Source organism: Nyctibius grandis, chromosome Z (assembly GCF_013368605.1).
Source record: "Nyctibius grandis isolate bNycGra1 chromosome Z, bNycGra1.pri, whole genome shotgun sequence".
In the NCBI taxonomy this organism is placed as follows: Eukaryota; Metazoa; Chordata; class Aves; order Nyctibiiformes; family Nyctibiidae; genus Nyctibius; species Nyctibius grandis.
In genome coordinates this window covers 23,330,443-23,351,113 of record NC_090695.1, presented here as the reverse complement: position 1 = coordinate 23,351,113, position 20,671 = coordinate 23,330,443, and the positions used below count along the sequence as shown (strand labels likewise).

At 40.1% G+C, this 20,671-nt stretch overlaps 1 protein-coding gene and 1 long non-coding RNA gene across 4 annotated transcripts in view; one reads left to right on the top strand and one right to left on the bottom strand.

Moving 5' to 3' along the window:
• Positions 1 to 20,671, bottom strand: part of PIK3R1 (phosphoinositide-3-kinase regulatory subunit 1) — a 59,338-nt gene that overhangs the window by 26,132 nt on the left and 12,535 nt on the right. For 2 of the 3 annotated variants that reach the window (XM_068422046.1, XM_068422047.1), the window contains exon 3: positions 1,350 to 1,442. In XM_068422046.1, the coding sequence (XP_068278147.1) occupies positions 1,350 to 1,442 (93 nt within the window). Of the gene's footprint in view, positions 1 to 1,349; positions 1,443 to 3,911; positions 4,213 to 20,671 lie in introns of those variants that run through there. The other variant, XM_068422049.1, reaches the window with a different exon arrangement.
• Positions 6,379 to 17,844, top strand: LOC137675821 (uncharacterized). Its single transcript, XR_011050014.1, has 4 exons — positions 6,379 to 6,724; positions 6,827 to 7,125; positions 12,526 to 12,609; positions 16,369 to 17,844. It is a non-coding gene; the product is annotated as an uncharacterized lncRNA (long non-coding RNA).

Below are 20,671 nucleotides of genomic sequence, written 5' to 3'. Positions count from 1 at the left end.
TCTTTACACTCTACATGCGAGCTGGAAACCAGGTCTTTCAGGTGGGTAAGAAGGGAGCAATCTGAGTCATGCCACCCCACAGGAATGGGACGGGGACATGACAAGGTTCTGACAAATCCAAATTAGCTGAGTTTGGATTTAACTCAGACTTCTACGTTACAAGTGTGCCTAACCTTTGCCACCCTGCGCAGTCAACAGAGACGGAGAGCCCCTTCTACGGGACAGGTGACCCTTAGGTCACCTTTGATTACCCACAGAGCCCATAACCTCACAGTGTATGTAGGGTGAGTGTCACATCACTGATCTGAGAGAAAATGTCTGTATGTGTCACATAGCATGTCTGATAATCCACCTGAATAGAAGACACCAATACAGTGTTTTCATGTAAAAGATACTGTTACAACTTCCCTACTTCACAGAAAATAGAGAAGACACAAGGCAAGACACCACATCCAGGGATGCAAAGCACCAACGATTTAATAGTGTCAGTGGCATTTCCTGGAAGCAGTGATTGCTTATGGAAACTGTGGCTAAATACTGGCCCTTCTCATTGATATTAGCAGGCTCCTACTTATTCAGGAAAGGCTTATGCTCCCGTAAAGTGTATGTGAGAACCTGTGTCCCCAGGACAGCAGCCTGAGTCTGACCAGGATACCACTTTTCCTCTCGATCCCAGGCTCTAAGGCCACTGAATGAGCAGAACCCACTGAGCTGCTCCTTATCTCACCAGAACTATGAACGTGATATCAGAGGAAGAGCCAGGACAAGAGAAATAGGGCAAAAGAGGCAGAACATAGTAGTAGAAAGGGGAAAGCCTCAAAAGGATGGAGAGACATCAACATGGGAAAGCAGGAGAGCAAAAAACCATAAAAATAACACTGGCTGGCTCAGCCTACAGCAGCAATAAAGAACTGGCTCCTGCAGCATAAAAACAGTTCTTGTAACTTTTTCATATTTAATTCTTTATTTTTTTCCCGCTTTGGGGCAAAACATTACTTCTTTGGCTGTATATCCAACTCAATGTTACGATGGCATTTCCATAACCAACTTAAGGTGCTTACTGTTTAGAAAAAAAGCCAATACCAAACCCTTCTCCCTTACCTTTCAATAATTACTTATATTAGTTGAGTTATTAAATGTCATTTGAGGTAAGCTTTGGTTTTGCTCCTACAGTCCAAGTAGCCTCTACTGAGCAGAAACCAATGCAACAAACCTTAAATGAGATTATCTGTTGAGTAATGCGATGCATTAGCAGCTCTAGAAAGAGAAGATGCCAGCTCTGGATCTGATTCTGAAGTCTTGGCTCTCGTAAGTTACAAAAACCCTTGGTATATCATTCTTCACCCTACCTTTCTTTTCAATAGTCTCTACTATCTTGATAAGAGTCGGTGGAGCAACATCTGGAGGTGCAAACTGCTCCGTAAGATCTGGAAGTGAAAAAGCTGTAAAAAAAAAAAGAATAAAAATAAGCCAAGCTAGAGCTGAATGCAATTTCTCTTTATAAAAGTCACGACACATAATGCAACCAGTTAAATTTTAAATATGGGACAAACATCCCACTCGTCAGGCCTAAACGAGAACACTCCACAAGTAATCAGGAAGATGAATAAAAATGACGACAATTGCATTTTTATAGCATTTTCTTTTAGGGACCCCAGTCAGTCCTAGAATCACTCTCCATATTGCCTAGGAAAAGAAAATACAATAGAAGTTTGCAGTCTATGGATGGGCAGAAATATAATGCAAGGAAGAAAAGAAAAAACCTTTCGGTCTGAAACATTTACATCCTGTGTGCACCAGATGAGGGAGCTAAACACATCACCATCTGGGAGCTGCTGATCCTCGGGGTGAAACAGACTTACAAAGGCCTGAAATAGCAGTAGAAACAAGTATTTCACACTCATACAGAAGTTCAATAACTTCTGTTTGCTTTCAATTTTCAAATATAATACTATTAACAGCATAGTTTTCTTGAAGTAAGAATTTTCTTTTCTACCATGATTGGTTAAGAATAAATAGCAGTATAATCAGAACAGGACATTTTGCAGATTCTAACAAACCTGCATATGGATTTTATACAAAGTTAGTTTTCACGCAATCCAGTTTCTTCACAGAGAGAACATACTGTACAAAAGAATGTTCTGGCTCATGATGTGAGGGATGATCTATCTCTAAACGCACTATTTTTGCCAAAAGAGTAATTCAAAAGTTTTAGAGCAGTCCTGTTTAACTCTTGGAAAGCAAGAACATTTACATAAAGATATTATTAAACTACTGACAGAAACATCTGGCATAGTTTGATGGATTATGATAGATAAACAAAGCTTAATCACTGAAGTAAAAGTTGCCACTTGCTTAAGTGATGGTGATCTCTGCCCGGCTAAACTCACCACAGACAAACAGAGAGCAATTCTTAAACACACATGCACATGTATGCCTGCATGCATATGTATACATACATGCACACATCATGTTTCTAAAAGACTGAAATTGAACAAAAATTAGGATAACTAAGTAGAAGGAGAAAAAGAAAAAAGCACAACAGCAAAATACTACTAGAGAGCTTTTAATAAAAAAACTTTGAGATAACAAAAAAATTAAATATACCACAACTGAGAAAGAAGACAATTTTGGCTGAGAATTCAAGCTATTTTGGAAGTAATAATTATATAACTTCCTAAAAATGTAAACAATTTAAAAGTGGTAAGATAGCAAGGAAGGTACAGAAGAAGACTGGAAGTGCAGAAAACTGAGGAGAGAAATGAAAGACAAGAAATAATAATTATTTACAAACTACTAATAGAAGTGGAGCATACTGAGACACTGAGACATGTCCCTTGCAAAAAGAAGCAGAATGATGGTATGATAAAGATGAAATACTTTCCAGTCCATTCATAACTGAAAAGGACATCAGAACACATGTGTTTAAAGCAAACGTCACATTGGTTAAAAGGAAAGATTTCCAACACTCCTCTGCTACCCTAAAATATGCAACTGGAAAAATGCGAAAATTTTAGGAGTTCGAAGGATTTTTGACGTCTCTTCCTTCCCATTCCTCTTCTCCCAAACTGGAAATTTCTATCTACCAGAGACATTACTGAACTTTTAGATATGAAAAGAGCCTTTAAAATAATGACAATCTATTCCATAAATACATAAACTGTAAAATACTTGTGTATTTGACTGAAAACTCAGGCTATTCACGTCTCTTAATACTATGTACACACTGGTGAGTATAAGCTTTACAGCAAAAAGACAGAAACACACACAACGGCAGGTGCAAAACCTGCAGTTACCTTCAATGCAGCAATGACAGAAAAATACATCTAGAGTCACACAGTTCTAGTGCTCAGCAACATTGATTCACTTCAATCAGCATGTAGGAGATGGTATTAACAAATTAAAATTACTTAACCTCTCACCTGTTCTAGGATTTCCTACTCATTGCACCATCTCGAATATAATTAACTTATAGCATTATACTGACTTGTACTTCACAAACTCCCCAACTTTTGCACAAAATAGAAAATTATGTTCATTTAAAGGTGAAAGGCCTCATGAAACACGCATCTGTCAGGAAATAAAAAACAACAGTACTTACAGAATTGAAGCCAGTTTATAACATTTACACAGAAAGCCAAATTTGGGAACAGTGCCCTTCAATTTCAAAATACTGACAGGAAATGGCAGAGGCTAAACTGAAGAAAACTACACCTAATTTTGGAAAAAAACAATTTGACTCCCAGAGCCAGAACACAAGATGTCCTCGGGGAAGTCCTGATTCTAGGTTAGGTGTTCCAGAAGGAAACTCAGCATGCATATTAAGATCTACAGAGGGAAAGGAAAACTTTTCAGATAGGTCAGTTTTAGTAAAAGAGAACAAAAGCCCACATGCATCCTGCATTTAGTACCTGATTTCAAAAGTATCTTTTGCTTTGAAGCACGCTGTAGCACAGCACAGAGGTCTGCAGAACCAAATCCACTCTTAAGAATCTGAGCAACTTTGTAGATCCCTTTGCTACAATCCAGTATCAGTTTCTCACTTAAAGAAATCATTTTTCCCCAAAATTCCTGAATTTTTTTTTGAAATTCCACGGTCTCCAAAATACGAAGGTTCTGAAAAGACGACACGTAGTTTTTGCATCTTCTTTCTAGTCACAAGTCTGGTAGTGGGTCTCTAGATAGTAAGGAAGCTTCTGGTGACACATGATAAAAGCTGGATTTTCCACTAGCTCTATTTTTACCTTGCCACAGTGAGAACCAATGAGGCGAACGACAAGCCAGGGTTCCTTCCAATCTGTGAACTCTTCCCTCTCCCCAATACAGACAGGCCTGAACAGCTCTAAGGCAATGGCAACGTGTGGGAGATAAGAGCATACCTTAGGTTTGATGGTTGCCAACACAGCTACAAAGTGCAAGACGAAACCAGCACACAGCTGCACCTTTTGGAAGGGTTCTCAGTAAAAAGAGATATTTTAGAGTTAGTACCTGGCAATGACAAGTGGAAATTTAAAGCTGGAATTTGACTTCAGATGCTTCTGAGCCAAATCTTTCATTACTGCTAGAAGAATGAAAATGAGTATATAAAAAAAAGAATATAACTTAAAATGTAACAATACACACCATGGAAAGGAATCACAGAATCACAGAAACGCAGAATGTTAGGGATTGGAAGGGACCTCAAAAGATCATCTAGTCCAATCCCCCTGCCGGAGCAGGATTACCTAGATCGTATCACACAGGAACGCGTCCAGATGGGTTTTGAATGTCTCCAGAGAAGGAGATTCCACAACCTCTCTGGGCAGCCTGTTCCAGTGTTCGGTCACCCTCACCGTAAAGAAGTTTTTCCTCATATTTATGTGGAACCTCCTGTGTTCCAGCTTGCACCCATTGCCCCTTGTCCTGTCAAGGGATGTCACTGAGAAGAGCCTGGCTCCATCCTCTTGACACTTGCCCTTTATATATTTATAAACATTAACGAGGTCACCCCTCAGCCTCTGCTTCTCCAAGCTAAAGAGACCCAGCTCCCTCAGCCTCTCCACATAAGGGAGATGTTCCACTCCCTTAATCATCTTCGTGGCTCTGCGCTGGACTCTCTCTAGCAGTTCCCTGTCCTTGAACTGAGGGGCCCAGAACTGGACACAATATTCCAGATGTGGCCTCACCAGGGCAGAGTAGAGGGGGAGGAGAACCTCTTTTGACCTGCTAACCACACCCCTTCTAATACACCCCAGGATGCCATTGGCCTTCTTGGCCACAAGGGCACACTGCTGGCTTATGGTTATCCTGCTGTCCACTAGGACCCCCAGGTCCCTTTCCCCTAAGCTGCTCTCCAACAGGTCTAAAAAAAAAGGAGTTTAATTAAAGGAGTTTAATTTCTATATATTTTACAGAAACTATATACTAACATTACTTGAATTTAGCTTTGAGTCAAGATTACTCCATGCATATTCTTCAGAAACGTCATTTAAGTTTGTGCATACTTATTGCATTCGATGACAACACAGCTCTACATAAAAGTCCAATATTTGAGAGCTCCGGTCTTAAGATGATTATAACTGCCTTACATGCATGCAGATATACTCTTTATGCATGGAACTGTATCCACTAACATAGTAAATTGTGCATTTCTAGATTTACATATATCCTTGTTTGAAAGTCATACAATATGTCCAAATGTGAATGGTTTGACCAGCACTGGAATTAACTATAATAAACATAAGCATATTAATTAACATAGAAGAAGAAATGCTAAACTAAGGGCCATTGTCAAGCAAGTTGTGATAATGCCTCCAACAAGATTAGCCAGCAAGCTATAAAGAAACAATGGCTGATCAAGCACATAAAATACTTTTGCCAGTGGCACCGTCAGTGGCACAACGCGTGACAAGCTGTGGACAGTGGAGGGTTTTCCACAAAGTTCAACACCCATGCTTGCTATTGAAAATTCTGGGAAATGTGGGAGCTTGCTTTCTTGATTGAAATGCTGATATTTCAGCTGCAACTGTTGGAAGAGGAAAATACCTCTCCTTAAACACTACTGACCTGAGATGATTTAGTTTGGCTATATTTAAATTCTCCTAGAGGCTGAAAGTATCACTGAAAATGGCAGGAGGAAGAGCTGTTCGGCTCAACCACCTTTTCGAGTACTGGTTTCATTAGAAAGGTTTCAAAAGACAACACTATTCATGGAAAAATACGAAACAGATTTAAGCTTCAGTGAATTTCACACATCATTACAAGTGGCTTAATAAGTCTCTCTACTATTACTTGGCTTTTATTTTTATCAGATGTCGTCAATCAGGCAGACTACAGACTCAGAATACCACAGAAGCCTTGGCAGCCAAAGGAGACTAGATCCATGAGAAATGAAGAGAGGTGAAGACTATCCTAGCACTAGAAAAAGGAATGGTCTGACCCACCAACACTATCAGTCTTTGGGCTCACAAGAAGCTCACTTTTACGGAGGCAAAAAAATGTCTGCGCGTCAAGATTTATTGCAATGTGAATGACCCCAGAGCTACGAAAAGGAACAGGGAAATGATGCCCGCTGATGACCTTACGTGACTGCAGTACAACCAGGAAGCTGGATGGAAATACCGCCAATTCTAAAATCCTTCAACAGTATACAGCCAGCACAGTCTACTTCTTCCATCGGTCCGTAGGTGTTGGGTATGAACTAGAGGATGAAGTGACAGCTTCATTCAGATATTCTCTGTTAAAGGTATGCTGAAGATTTTAGCCACAGAAGGAAATACAGATCTGTACTAAAAAAAATGGTTTATCACATCAGCTGTCACTCCTCTTTTTCCTTTGTCTTCAACAGAGAAACACCTGAATAAAGCCGAACACCCTTCCCAGGACATCTCAATGACAACATTTAGCCCTCATAGATAAACAGTACTCTGTTAATATGCTTATGGACTTGAAACAGCTTTTTAAAGCATCCATATCTCTGCTGTGGTCCTACATTAGTAGTACGTAGTGACAAGAACTTTTCCAAGGGGCTTATTCCAAAGCATGATGACTGCAGGAGTTCTCACCAGCATGACCTTCTGAAGTCCAGTCAGTCCCAGTGCATCACCGAAAACGCAAAGCCAGCATCTCCGGCATCCTCTGTGTGAGGTAGGTACTGACAACATCACATATAAGCTTGAAAAACGGCATTTCAAACTGACTTTTGTAGAAAAATGTACACAATTTGTTGTCATGTATGTGGCACTTAACAGAATAAGGCCAGGCAGTCATTTTTCCAGGAGGACAAATATATGTATATTATGATTGGGCCATTTATAGTCCAACCCACTGAATCTAGGAGGGTCAGAATAAAAACTGGATGTTATCCTGGCTACACATAACAGATGGAAAAAGACACAATCACCTGTATAAATCAATGCTGTAACTGAGACAAGTCAAATACTTTGCCTAGATACTTTCCAGGGTTATTAGCACATATATGCAAGCAATGATCTGACTGACAAAATATTATGTGCATGGTGATTATGCAGGAAGTTTGGGGGACTGGGAGAACTAATTTCTCTCTTTATCCCCATTTATAAAGTTGCACTAGCTGCACTCTCAGGGCTAAGGAAAATAGGGGGCAACTATGGGAACAGAGGGGAAACAAGCCCAGGCAAACATAGATCAGTGCAAGAAAATAATCCATGAGCAATAGATGGCAGAACTAGACAGAACAAAGCTTTGATTTGATATAGAAAGTCATAACGTATAATGTACTAATTCTTCTGAAAGAAATCTGGGGTCTCTTTACCCTTCTCTGACACAAAAATTAATGCTTGTCACAGAGCTGCTGCATTAATCAACAAAGAACTCCTCTAAGAAAAAATTAAAGTGCAGAGAGAAAGAAACAAAAGACAATGCCGTCTGGCTTGAGGAAAGTTTAGCTGCACAAATAGCAGAAAAATAAAACCATGAAGCAACGTAGTGTAGAGTACTATACTCCTTTATAATAGTTTAATACTTTTAATAGTGGCTGCTAATCATATTTCACACCTATTAATTTAATGCTTCATAAAGCCCTATTTCTATCATCTGTTGAAAGGGAAGGGATACTGTCTGTACTGGGAAGGAATTCTGTACATAATATTCTATCAGATTAAACCTCAGTAACTTTATGAATTATGAGCTGTCAGGCACTTTTCTCATCTGCTACAGAATATACTTCTTAGAAATAGAAGCTATAAATAAGACAACAGATGTTCTTCTTTGGCTTCAGCTGAAGCACAGATAATTTTTAAAAAGCAGCCTGTAGTTAAGACAGTTGTAAAGACAGTATTCTGCTTCCCTCTATGGGTCAGCTTTTGCAATACTCCGTTTCAAACTACAACTGAATTTAGGATTTGAAATGGCTGCAACTATTTTCAATTAGTATTCCGAGAAACGAGCAGCCCTATTCTGAGGAAAAACTGCAAGGCTTATGAAAAAAAAAATTAGAAGTGCAATATTCTGGCATGCAGTAGACTGCATTGTAATTGCACACATAATACAAAAACTGTTTTGCAAAAGAAACCTCCCCAAAAACCCAAGGAAGAGATGGGAAAACCACCTGCTTATTCAACTGTTCTTTTGAAGAGCTGTGAAATAAGCAGGAAGAGTAAAATAAGAAATAAGCAACAAGGTAGTAAAAGATGCCTTTCTGCTTCTAAGTAGAGGAGGGCACTCAATAAGCTGAGGAGCACAGCAGGGGCCCAGGACAGACACGGCTGGAGCTGAACCCCAAGCAGGCTGGCACTGGGGCTTTGTTACTGCCGGTCTCCGGAAGAGGTGCATCTCACCTCCTTTCCGTGGTCTGGAGCACAGGGTATGGCTAGAGGCTTCCCACGCTTTTCTCAGGGGTGGCAGACTGATGCATAATTCCCTGTTACCCCTCATACTCAGGGATCACCCCAAGCCCTGTGTGACATGCAGGAGCACAGCGGGTAGCAATGTTCTAGCAGTCCCTAAGAGCATCACTTTAAATGGACAAGCAGGTTAATGTCTCTAAACAGAACAAGCCAGCATGGTCCTCAGACCGTGATTCTGAGGACAGAGAAAGAAAATACTTTAATAAGCCAACACCTATTTTTCATGTCTTGTTGATGTCTGCAGGTTCCCCACCAGCAGTTTTCAGTCAGAGAGACATTAGCAGATGAGCGGTAAAAGGTGGTGTGGGTACCAAGTTACTGCACCCCCACAAGCAAGGAGATGATGACAGAGGTGACAGTAAGGGAGGGACATGACAGGGCCACCAAGAAGCTGGACCCAGTGAAGTGCAAAACATTGCATTTTACATCAAGTGACGCTTGTTATAGTCCCTCCTCCTCCTTCAGGACTGCCACTCCACGGCTAGAAAAGCTGAGCTCTGCAAGAATTTGAGTAATTTTGCCCAATTCTCCTCAGAGATATTAACTGGCAATGAAAAACTTTCCATTCCAGCTTCTGGCAGTGGTTTGACATGAAACCATACATGACATCAAGACGGGAAATATATGACACTGAATATTCAAGCATAGTGTGGAGAGCACAGGTGTAAGGACAAACAGCAGGTTCTGCTGGCAGCTGCATCTTGTGACCTACTTATCAGGTTCCCAGCGCAACCTTCAGGGTTACTGTTGTCATTAAACATCCAGATTGCAGTAGTAGTACCTAGAAGCCCTTATCAGAATTGCAACAAACTTGGTGATAGTTCTCTACAAACAAAACCTCCCTTACTGGTCTTACGATTAACTACGTGATCTCTCAGAATTGATGCCAGCTGCCTTCCCACAAACTCTACCCCATCTTTTCCAAGGATATTAAAGCCATGATATTCTATTAACTTCAGCACTCTAGACTTCTTTTTAAAACAAGGAACACTGAAACTCTAGTAAAAGCATAAATATGGTCTCTTTAAAATAAATTAAGTTAATACATTTCCACACTATTTTACTACAATCACGCTACAAGGAATCAGCAGCAAAGCTCCCTGACACCTGCTATACTACACAGACACATAAACAAAACTACATTAAAGGAGCATCAAGACCACAAGGTCATCCTCTCAAAACTTAAGACAACAAAGAACTAAGGCTGCATGTGCAATTTTAGTTCTTCCTTTTGTCTCTTTCCACATAATCACATAGCATTTTTCCCATTAAATTACTCTGCCCATTTCAGCACACAGAGCCTAGTGCTCTCAAGGGACAGAATCCAGGTGAAGAGCTGAGGTATTTATTATGTGGAGCACTATCCAGATTGTACAAGGACACACGGTCGTCCAGTAGGCTCATATTGCCTGTTTACTTCCTGCTTCAAACCTGAATTTTCTATTCTCTCATCTCAACTCGGCTTCCCATGCCCGAGTACTTCACTCCACAACTTGTTCTCAAGTTCCTCCTAGCAAGTGAAGAAGGAAATACGTACTCTGTTGTTCCCGGAAACCTTTGTCACATAAGAGAGAGACAGCTGACTATCTTTTAAGGGAAGGAATGCTGAGGTGCAGCTCAAGAGGCACTTGAAAATTTTGGTTCTGGCAGCCAGTGGAAAGTCATGATGAGATTATTTCAATGACCTCTATCAGGTAAAACCTCAAAGACAGAGCGAGTTCCCATGCTGGAACTGTTTTTACCTAAAAAGCAGTGATGTGTATTTTATTCTGAATAGTTTGACACTAATCTACCAAGATTACTAACCTCAATTTCCTTTCCACATAACCATGGTGATGGCTATTAACGGTGCTCCAGCAGCATCTGCTCTTTGTATCCAAGATAGGACTGCTAGATGGACATTCACTGTGAGATACTGGGGATGCTGGAACTCTCTCCAGAATGACCTGTCCCACCTGTAAAGGATCCCTATTCCTTACTGCTGGGGTTTTTTTTTTGGTACCATGAGGTTGTTTCTTATGCAAGGCCATCACTGGTTTGTTACAATAACTCTGCTTGAGAAGCGTATTTTAAAACATTCTCTTTTTATTCAATAATCATAATACATAAAAATTCAGGACAGTATGTTGTTTTGCTCTGAAAGAATACTTTGTTTTGCTACCTTTTTGCTGTGGAGAAAATAATATGTGAAAAAATGCCAACAAATCCCCCTCAAACTATCCACAGGCAAGCAGTCTAGAGGAAAAGAATAAACTCTTCACTACTTCAAGAAAAAGATAGTGTGTATTACTGTGCTTGAGAAGTCAAGTTGTTTAGACCTGGAAGATTTACATAAAAGTACTGGCAGAAGCTGCTGACAGATAAAAGCCAAAACAGCTCCTTCATCTTTGGGGAATTATGGGAAACATTTGTAAGTACACAGAAAGTTAAAAATAGTGAGTGTATAGCAGTCCCCCAGAAAAAAAAAATGCAAACAATGGTAACAGCAATCCAGCATCAGAAGGACTTTTTAATTCTGGAAACTAATGTATTTCAAATCAAGCCTTTTTCCTCTGCTTGAAAAAAAAAAAAAAAAGAGAAATACAGCAATGCTGAAAGGCAATCTTCTAAGAAAGTAAAACTGGGTTAATCCTTACAGCCATTAAACCATGGGCTGATCTGACATAGATACAGAAACAACAACATTATTAGGAAATTCCTGAACCGGATCTACAGAGAGTTAATCCCATCATTGTCTTTAATTTCAGATGAAGAAGAAAACTCTCAGTCTGTATGTAATAAGATTTTTTGACCCATATCATATACCTGTCAAGATTTCTCTGCATAGTAATGTCAGCGTTGATTTCTCATTCCAATATATTTCACGCTATCAAGACACTGTACAAAAAGGACGTCATGGAATATGAAGCACATGTACTTTATGCATGCACTTAAAGACCTCTCTTCCATAAACCACTGTTTGTTCACACTCTACTGCTGAAGTAATTTTAATTTAGACCTTAGCAGTTAAAGTGGTGAATGAATTTCATGGACTTTAACAGAGCAGCCAGGGTCTCAATTGGCTGGCTAACTGCAACTGGACGAAGACCTTCATTTGTGTACTGTCTAGCATGCTGCATTGCAGAAATCCATATAGTGCAAAATCTGTTTATAGGAAGTGTAAAAAAAGCATTGAAAATAACAACAAAGATGGTGCTAATGAAAAGCTAGCATGAAAAACTGGCTATGTTTTTATATCATCATCTGCAAGCCAAAGATTAACTGAAGTCAGGGTAAGGAGGTATGGAACAGGATTTCAGTCTGCACTGGGAGTATTCATTTGCAAAGAGACTAAAAGCAAGAGGCAAAGCCTCTCTTGAAGATAACCCAAGCACAATTCAAGGCACTTCAACTCGGAGAAATCCTTTTGCAACCTCCATGCAACTTCACAGTGTTAAAGAGTTTCCTGGTGTCCAAAACAAAGAAAAAACGTGCCCCTCCTGAAAACAAGCAGTGTGATGTGAAGGAGTGAGACTGAGCAGAAGAGGCTGAAATAAATGGCAAAAAAACATTTTGTAAGTGGTGTTGGAAAGCCTGAACTGCAGAGGGGCTGTGCAAACTAAAAAAATGTATGTATCTGGTTAAGAACTGACAACATGTTCCCTGTGATTTTTAAACTCAGGTGGATCAAATGAAAAGCTCCTCTTCCAGGGAAGAAGCCAGGGAGGCGGAAGCTCTTTTTACATCCTCTACAAAGACTCAAGAGGTGAGCAAAAAGCACTCTGACCTGCTGCTTCCCTTCCTTGCCTCTGCCACCGGGCAGCTGTCCTACACTGGCCTACTCCAGCACAGGGGAGCATGCTGTGGACATTCCCTAACTTCCCTGTAGAAAATTCACAGGGAGCAGGATTAATGCTTAAGTTGACTGCCTCTGAACTTAGGGAAGTACTGGATGTATAAAAGAGCATGCCAAGAAATACTAATCTGTTGAATATTTAAGTGTTGTAACTGTACAGAGCTTTTACAGGTCACACACACAAAAAACCCAAAACAGTTTTTCCACCATCCTGCTCCTGTCAAGAAACTAGTCCTCTAACCAACCCATCCATATCTGAAAATATAATAGCACTGTCTATCTATACATCTATTTCCACATATGTACAAATAGAGCTTAAAGCTACTATCACTCAGCTGTTTCAGAATGTCAATTATAGGATGCAATAAAGGAGTAAAAATACATCCCTGACTTGCACAAGATGTGATCAAACATGTGAAAAGGTCTTCCAGCTATGACTCACTAATAAATGGGTGGAGGTTTGTGAGGCTGAAAGGCTGATGGCTGGAAGGAGTAAGCTTTCTTCCACACTGGCCAGCAAAGACTGGGAATTGACTGCTGTTCTGTCAGAAGGCCAAGTATATCCTGCTTGTTTTCCTGCCACGCTACTGGGGGGAGGAGGGGGAAGGGGGGGGAAGAGGAAAAAAAATAAAAAAAAAAAAAGGAAGTCTTACATGTCTGGTTTTGTTATTGTGCTCCAGAGGAATCCCTTGGTCATCTTGCCAAAAGGAAGAACCAGAGTTAGCTTTATTTGACCCTACCAGAAGGGAAACCTCTTTCTCATTTCATTTTACCTTTTAAAATGAATTTATTTATGTATTTAAATGTGGGCCATGCCATGAAGGGAAAGGATGCCTCACTTGACTCTCAGATGGAAAATCCTTCCAAAAAACCAGGTCCCTATCAAGAACAGAAGGAACAGAAATGCATTAATTTTAAACTAACCTGATTTTTCTAACAGGCTTATGACTCCCTGTTTTTAAGCATAGTTCACATGAACTGCCTGCTACATCAGAACAAGCGTCTTTCTACCTATCTCTCCTGATTTTACCACTCTAAACTTGTGCATAAAGCTGGAAAAACTTGTATGCTAATTAGCTCAGCTGTGGCATCTTCAGAGCACTTTAATGAGGCTTTTACAAGATAAAGTTCCTCAAAAATGGCAGATTGTGTAACTCACCTAAGCTCTGCTATGCTACCACCAGGTACCTAATTCTTGCAGGACTCAGAATTGCTAAACAGGAGCCTGCCACCTCCCAAAAGGTTCTAATATTTCATGGTAAACATGCCACTAATAGCCTCTTTTAGAGACATCAGTATGAGCAATCATCTAAATCTAGGACTTGTTTTAAGGGAAACGCTTTTTGTTTGGTTCTTCTTTTTTAAAATAGCATATTTCTTGATCTCTCAGGGGAGCCAGTCCTTCTGCTTCTCTTTTTCTTGTGTTTCACTGTATTAGTCAAGCTTTCCACCAGTCAGCTTCCCTCCTTTCAAAGCTTGGTCTCAAACTCAGAAGTCTTAGGAGACAGAGCAAGGCGGCTAGTTACTCTAATAGCATTCAGCTAGGAATAAATAATGCAAAGGACCAAGTGAATATTCTAATCTGTGCTGCCTGAGGTTGCGAAGGGATCCAGCTCAAGCGAGAAAGTGCAAGGCCACAGGTGTAGAATTCTCTAGGCACACATGCTCAACTTGTTTGTCTGCTGCTTCCAAAACCTTGCAGGATAGTTTACTTCTAAAGTACTATGTATAAAGACTGGGTTGGTTTTTGTTTTCTTTTGTTTTTTTTTTTCCCCAAAAATAGTTACAAATTAGATATCACCAAATTACATGCAGAAATGTAACATACTGGGAGTTAATACCGTAGTCTTGCATCAAACTAATCAAGACTAAGAACAAAGTTTTAGAGCTTATTACAGCATCCACTTATGTCACGGTCTGACAGTGCTTTGTAAAGCTTCAAAGCAAGGGGCTTTTTTAAATTTGAGTCAGGAAAATCAGCATGGTTTAAAGTTTTCTGACAGGCTGCAAACAGGTGACCAAATCACACTTAACACAACAGAAAGCTCTATGTTTTCCAAAACATTAAATTCATACTGAAATGAGAGAAGTTCATGCTTTTACTTCTGCATGGCTATCAACTTGAGCCCAACAGACCAAATTGGAACCACATTTAAGTCTACTTTTTCCTACTGGCTTTATTGCTTCCCCATGCTTTCTGCACATTACACGTTCTCTCTCTTTCTCCTTCTGGCATTCGGTAATCCTGCCAGCCCAAGAGCTTTGCTTTTAATAAGCAGATCTGCCAACTTAAACACCAGCCTCCTAAGGCAATCAAATAATGAAACACACATGTATGTACTTGCACGTAATCTGTCAAATGCCTCTCTAGCCCACTATAAACGATTTTTGCAACTCAGGGTTTTCGTAGGAGCATGCATTCATACCCTCTTGGTTTTCAAAGATCAAATGCCATGGTTCTTCAGAGTCCTGTGTCTTGTTTGCACATACAAACCCAATGACCCTGCAACTTCCATATCAGTATCTAGAAGACACGAAATATGAAAAACCTAAAACCACAATGGTTGTGCAGACAACTTCATATGGAGTTAGCATATCCTTCAATTTCTCCAACCTGGCACAAGGGTCAGGTGCAAGACAGCACACATTCCTCCACAGCAGAACAGTCTTCCCATGTTTCTAGTGTGTCTGGAACATTAATGAATAACCATTCCAGGTGTCAAGACTATTTTTCATACCTCCCCCATTACTCATCTATCATCCACACTGAAGCCACCTTGATTCCCACTTCGTAAACTAGTATTTCCCAGAAGAGAAATCTAATGTGTGATGCTAGCAACAGAGTAATCCAGGAAAAAACTTCGTCACACTAGTATGAAGTTGCACTGCCACACCTCTTGATTAAGTAAGGTTAAAGTTTACAGCAAGGCAGAATAAATATGGTAGCAAAAGCATCTTTCAAGTAAGCAAGTTACTGACTGGTATTAGAAAACCAAAATCAGGTTAATCCTGTAATTCCCTGTATAATGTCACCATTTGCAAAAATTCCTGCATTGTGAATCACAACCACAATACAGTGAAAAAAGCAAAACTACTAAAGATGCACTATAAAAACATAAAGCAAAAGGTACTTAAAACATGCATGTCCCTGAAATTAGTATTTCTATTGCAAGACATGCTTTACACGTACAACAAAGCACTGTAAACTTGAAACTCTGAGTTCTCAGTCGGGAAACAAGTGAGACAACACTAAATTATGTCACCACATCTGTTGGATCTGTGCACTTACATTCTAATAATTCTTTTGCTTTTGATGCTTATACTTGGATTCCAGCTGGCAAAGCTGGATGATGCAGGCAGAGGTATGCCAGGAAGATTTGTGCTGCAAGGAATCGTCTCGGACACCCAGCACTCAGTAACTGAAGCCAGCCATGGAGCGAGCACATGGTACTCACTCCTTGTGATAAATAAAGCCTTACCCTGTCAAACCTAATGCAGGTCTGGTTCCTGGTTTTACTTATCTCAATGAACATTTAAGTGTTAGAGTTAAGAGTTCTTTAAGAGACCCATCCCCAGATTCAGCTTTTTAAAGTGTTTTTCCATGACCTCCCTATTACAAAGAGATTAAACTATCTTAAAACAGCAGTTATTCTTTTAATTGTCTTTTAGGTCTACCTCATTCCTCACAGGAATCATGACACCACCTTTGCTCACAACAGTGTCCTGAAAACGACTTAGTATTTGTGAATATGAAGCTCTATGAAGCTGTTATCAGCCACATCACTGGGAAGAGCAGAGGAAGCAATGGAGAAACCTGTTTCCGGAGAGGAGCCTGAAGGCTGTGAAGACAAGATGGCTTAAGACCACAAACTAGACAACCAGAATGAGGCAATTCTCATTCAGTGAAGACCTCGACAATGAACAAAGCAAGGATAAGTGGGAAAAGGGGTCAGGCAACTAGGTAATTAAAAACTGTATCAGATGGCATACGCTACAAGAAGGTGTAATTACATGTACAAATACGAGTTTTAGATGCATAGTTTTGCAATCTTAACAATGTTCTCCTACTATAGTATGTAATTCACTGTATATACACACATTAATCAAGGTCATAAAACTCTGTATTTATCATAATGCAATAATTTGTTCCAATAACAGAATATACAATTAAAACTGTCACCATATCATTTCCTCAATCATAAGAAACACTTGTTACCATCACACTAGTTACCCAAACACGCAGCCCTAGGAAAAAAAAACCAGCCTTGCCAAAGTATCTAGCAGCATGGAGTAAATTTTTCATATGCATTAGTGAATAGGACTGAATACAATGGAAGAAAACAACTTGGTGAAAATAATCTCTATACTGTCATCACCAAATACAATTAAATGTGTGTGTATCCCCCAAATGAAGACATTTCTGCCTACCAAACTTGCAATTCTTACTATATAATGGACATACAAATGGCTAAAAATTTAAGTCATCTACATTAAGTATGTACCAAAGGGAGTAGTTTGGACTAATCAGGAAAATGCTTTAAGTCTATCTAGAAGTTATGAGCTTGATACAGATATTACCAAGTGAAATTCCATGCCCTGCATTAGCCCAGGGCCTCAGAAGAGATCATTCTAACAGTGTCTTCCTTCCATGTCTTCGAAATTCATGAAAGGACAGTCAGACACTGTTCTTTACATCGGTGTTTATCATGTAGTGCTTCATGCACATTCGTATCATACGCAATCTGGTATACCAGAATCTCTTCAGAACAGAGCTAGCATTTGTGCTCCAAACCCTAAAGCAATGTGAATTTTGCCTGAGAGAAGTGAGAGTAAGAACTGTGGGATTTGTCCCAATGCTGCCAAACCTTGACTATAGGTCTGATCCTGTTCCTTTTGAAGTCAAAATGGGTTTTGCCACCAATTTAAGGGAAAGTAGAATAGGAGCCTGCTGCTTCTTGTAAGAATAAGTCTTTTAAGTAAACAAAAAAACCCCCATCAACCATGTATAATATTTTCAAAAACATCAGTACTTTTAAGATAATTTTATTTTTAGTTTGCATTCAAAGGGATTTTGAATAAAGCATTTTAATACTCTGTTTAGAAGAGAGAAGCTCACGTTAACAAGCATGGGCATGTTCCATCTAACCTACCATACAATTAACCACAGTATTTGATTGACTGGTTATTTAGATCAAACAGACAATGAAAAGCAAAAAAAAAAAAAAAAAAAAAAAACCAACCCAACCATTCTCGTCTTATTGGTGTGTTCTTACTATGTCATAATAAAACTCTAGATACTTGTCTTAGAGGAAACATCTGGAGAAAAAGCGTAACGGTTGGTAACTGTCTTCCCCTTTCTGGCTAAAGTGCACATGCAACTCAAAAGTCCCACATCTTAAATTCCTGGGGAAGGCACCCACAGCCCACTATCCTTTTCAGTGCAAATTTTAGTGTTGAAGATATAGGGACTTTTAACTATCACTATGAGATTAGTCCAAAGCAATGAGTAGTATTACGCACAACAGATGAGCACCAAATGTTCCTCTAGCAGACAGTTAGAATTCTCCCAAAAGCCAGAAGGCAGCTCAGAAAAAGCGACACTTCATGCTAGTCACTCTGTAGAAAACATTGTTAAACCAGTGATTTAATACAACCCCCAAAAAGTGTCCCGATAATAATGGGATTGTGAAAATCTCTCATTTCATGTAAGGGGCTGCAGCTTACACAGACTACCAGAAGGGTTTTGGAGTTGTCAGCACTAAGTTTGACCCAAGAGGAAGTTAGAAAAACATGAAATCGGTGGGGAATGTATGCTAATCTTTCAACCAATGGTAATAAATTATAAATACAGCAGAGCAAAGAGAATTCAAACATTCATCCCTTTGTGCCCTTGAGGACCCCTCACTGAGTGAACAGAGGTCCCTTATTTCCAGATATTTGAGATGAAGTTTTTGCTACTTGCTGTTTTGAACACTTTCTCTGTTGACCCGGCCAGATTGCAAGGACCAGTAAAAAAAACCCCTTTATTCTCAGAACTGGCTTGCAATGGAACAAGAGGCCTCCCTAAATCTTTCTTTCCCTAAGAAAACTGCTTGTGTAGGCTAACAAATAGCTACATTATTCTGGCTTCAGAACAATGGAGTAGATTTGGACTGGCAAGAATATATTCTAAATTATACTCAAACATCTGTACAGATTCAACTCCAAAGTATCCAAAAGAACTTGCTTCAAAATGTCAAGGGATGACATTTTCTGACGTTTCTCTTAAGGGAATGGCTATATTGCAAACAGCGGAGTAAGTATCAAATGAAGAATGAAAGACTGTATTACAATAAGAGGCACAAAGCCTGGTCAGCCAAGAGCACCCTAGAGGAGCTCTCAAAGAGCGTCAACACCTCGCAGAAGTCCCATACACCAGTGGCGATGGGAACACATCACACTTCACTGCACCCCACAGTGCCCTGGTGCCTCACAGCCCTTTGCAGACCACGGCAAGGCAGATGCCCCTCAAGTGTGCACCAGTCAACTAGGAGGAAAGCAGGAAATGATGGAGGGCTTTGCCATGGACTCTGTCGCTCCTCACCGTGCCAAGCAGATGTGTCTCGGCGAGGAGACAATTCAACGCTAAGTTCATAAACACAACAGACATTTTCGTGTCTCCATCCAATCGCAGCACATGAAAAACTGCAAATTAGCAATAGAGAACTGGAATGTGTGGTTACAGGGTGCAAGTAGGAAAAGGACTGCAAATCTTTGCTCTTAATTGCTTATTTCTGGAATGTTCCTGGATAGAAAGATAATGAAAACAGACACAGCTGTGCAGCCTTATCTACCACTGCACATAATTAGTGGTTTCTTTCATTAATTCCCTAACTTAAGCGCTCTGGTCTACCTCCAGCCAAAAACAGCTTAGGAAGAGGGCATATTAAAAGGTAACCTCACAAACTAAAAGCCTTCCCTTTCAGACAGACTGCTGGAGATGCTGTAACATGCTTTGAAACATGAAGTCTGTAGCATCTGATACCATTTAAAAGTTGCTTCGCCAAGAATAATCCTCCATGCTACCTGCTACCTACCAGTCTTGTCAAAGTGGGATGAGGAGATTGGTGACAGCATTGAAGTTTTCTCTCCTGACCCCAACAAATAAATTCCACTGTTACATCTGTAAACAAGACATACAAAACTGGTGCAGCCATGCCTCCTGGGAGGTGCATTCCCTCCTCAGACTACAGATCTCAGGTTGCACTACTCTCCTCTTCCTTCCCAGATGGTGAGTAGGAGGCTACACAACAGGAGTGCTTGGACATGCCACATCCAACAAATCCGATCCCACAGGGGAGAAAGAGCAAGGAAGAAACCCCTTGAATTACACCAATCTGATGTGTTTAAGCAGAATAGTCTGACTTTTAGCCAGTATCTTTACATTTTTAGGTGTGCATGTTTTTTAGAAGGAAGCATCAAAACTTGAAAGGAAAGCAGAGTTAACTTTGTCTGGTTCTCCAACAACTACAAACTCAATTAAAAAAAAAAAGCGAAGAAACCACAGAGAAAAATCAGCCTCGTCTACACCTTGCCTATTTACTGAAAAATACAATAGCTGCTTAAGAGCTTCTGGAAGCTGAGTGGACCAGAAGTAACTGCTCCTCCTGCAGCAGGTCTGCCTTCTGCAGGAGCATCTTCCCATCCTGGACACCACGGGGTTGATCTGCCAGCATGGATGGAAACTGGCATGTTCAGACCTGCCAAGTGTAGATCTCACTTCATGCCCTTGACATTCACAGTCTCTAGTGAAGAAACTATCTCAGACATTAACCTCTGGGAAATGCTCTAACACAGCGGATGATGCCAAGCGCATACAAACAGATCCAGTGGATGATAAAAGCATCTGACAGCTAACTGAACTGTTAAAGACCTTTCTCATCATTCATGCCATAGTTACATGGTAGTTTTGAACTACAAGATGGTCTTAAAA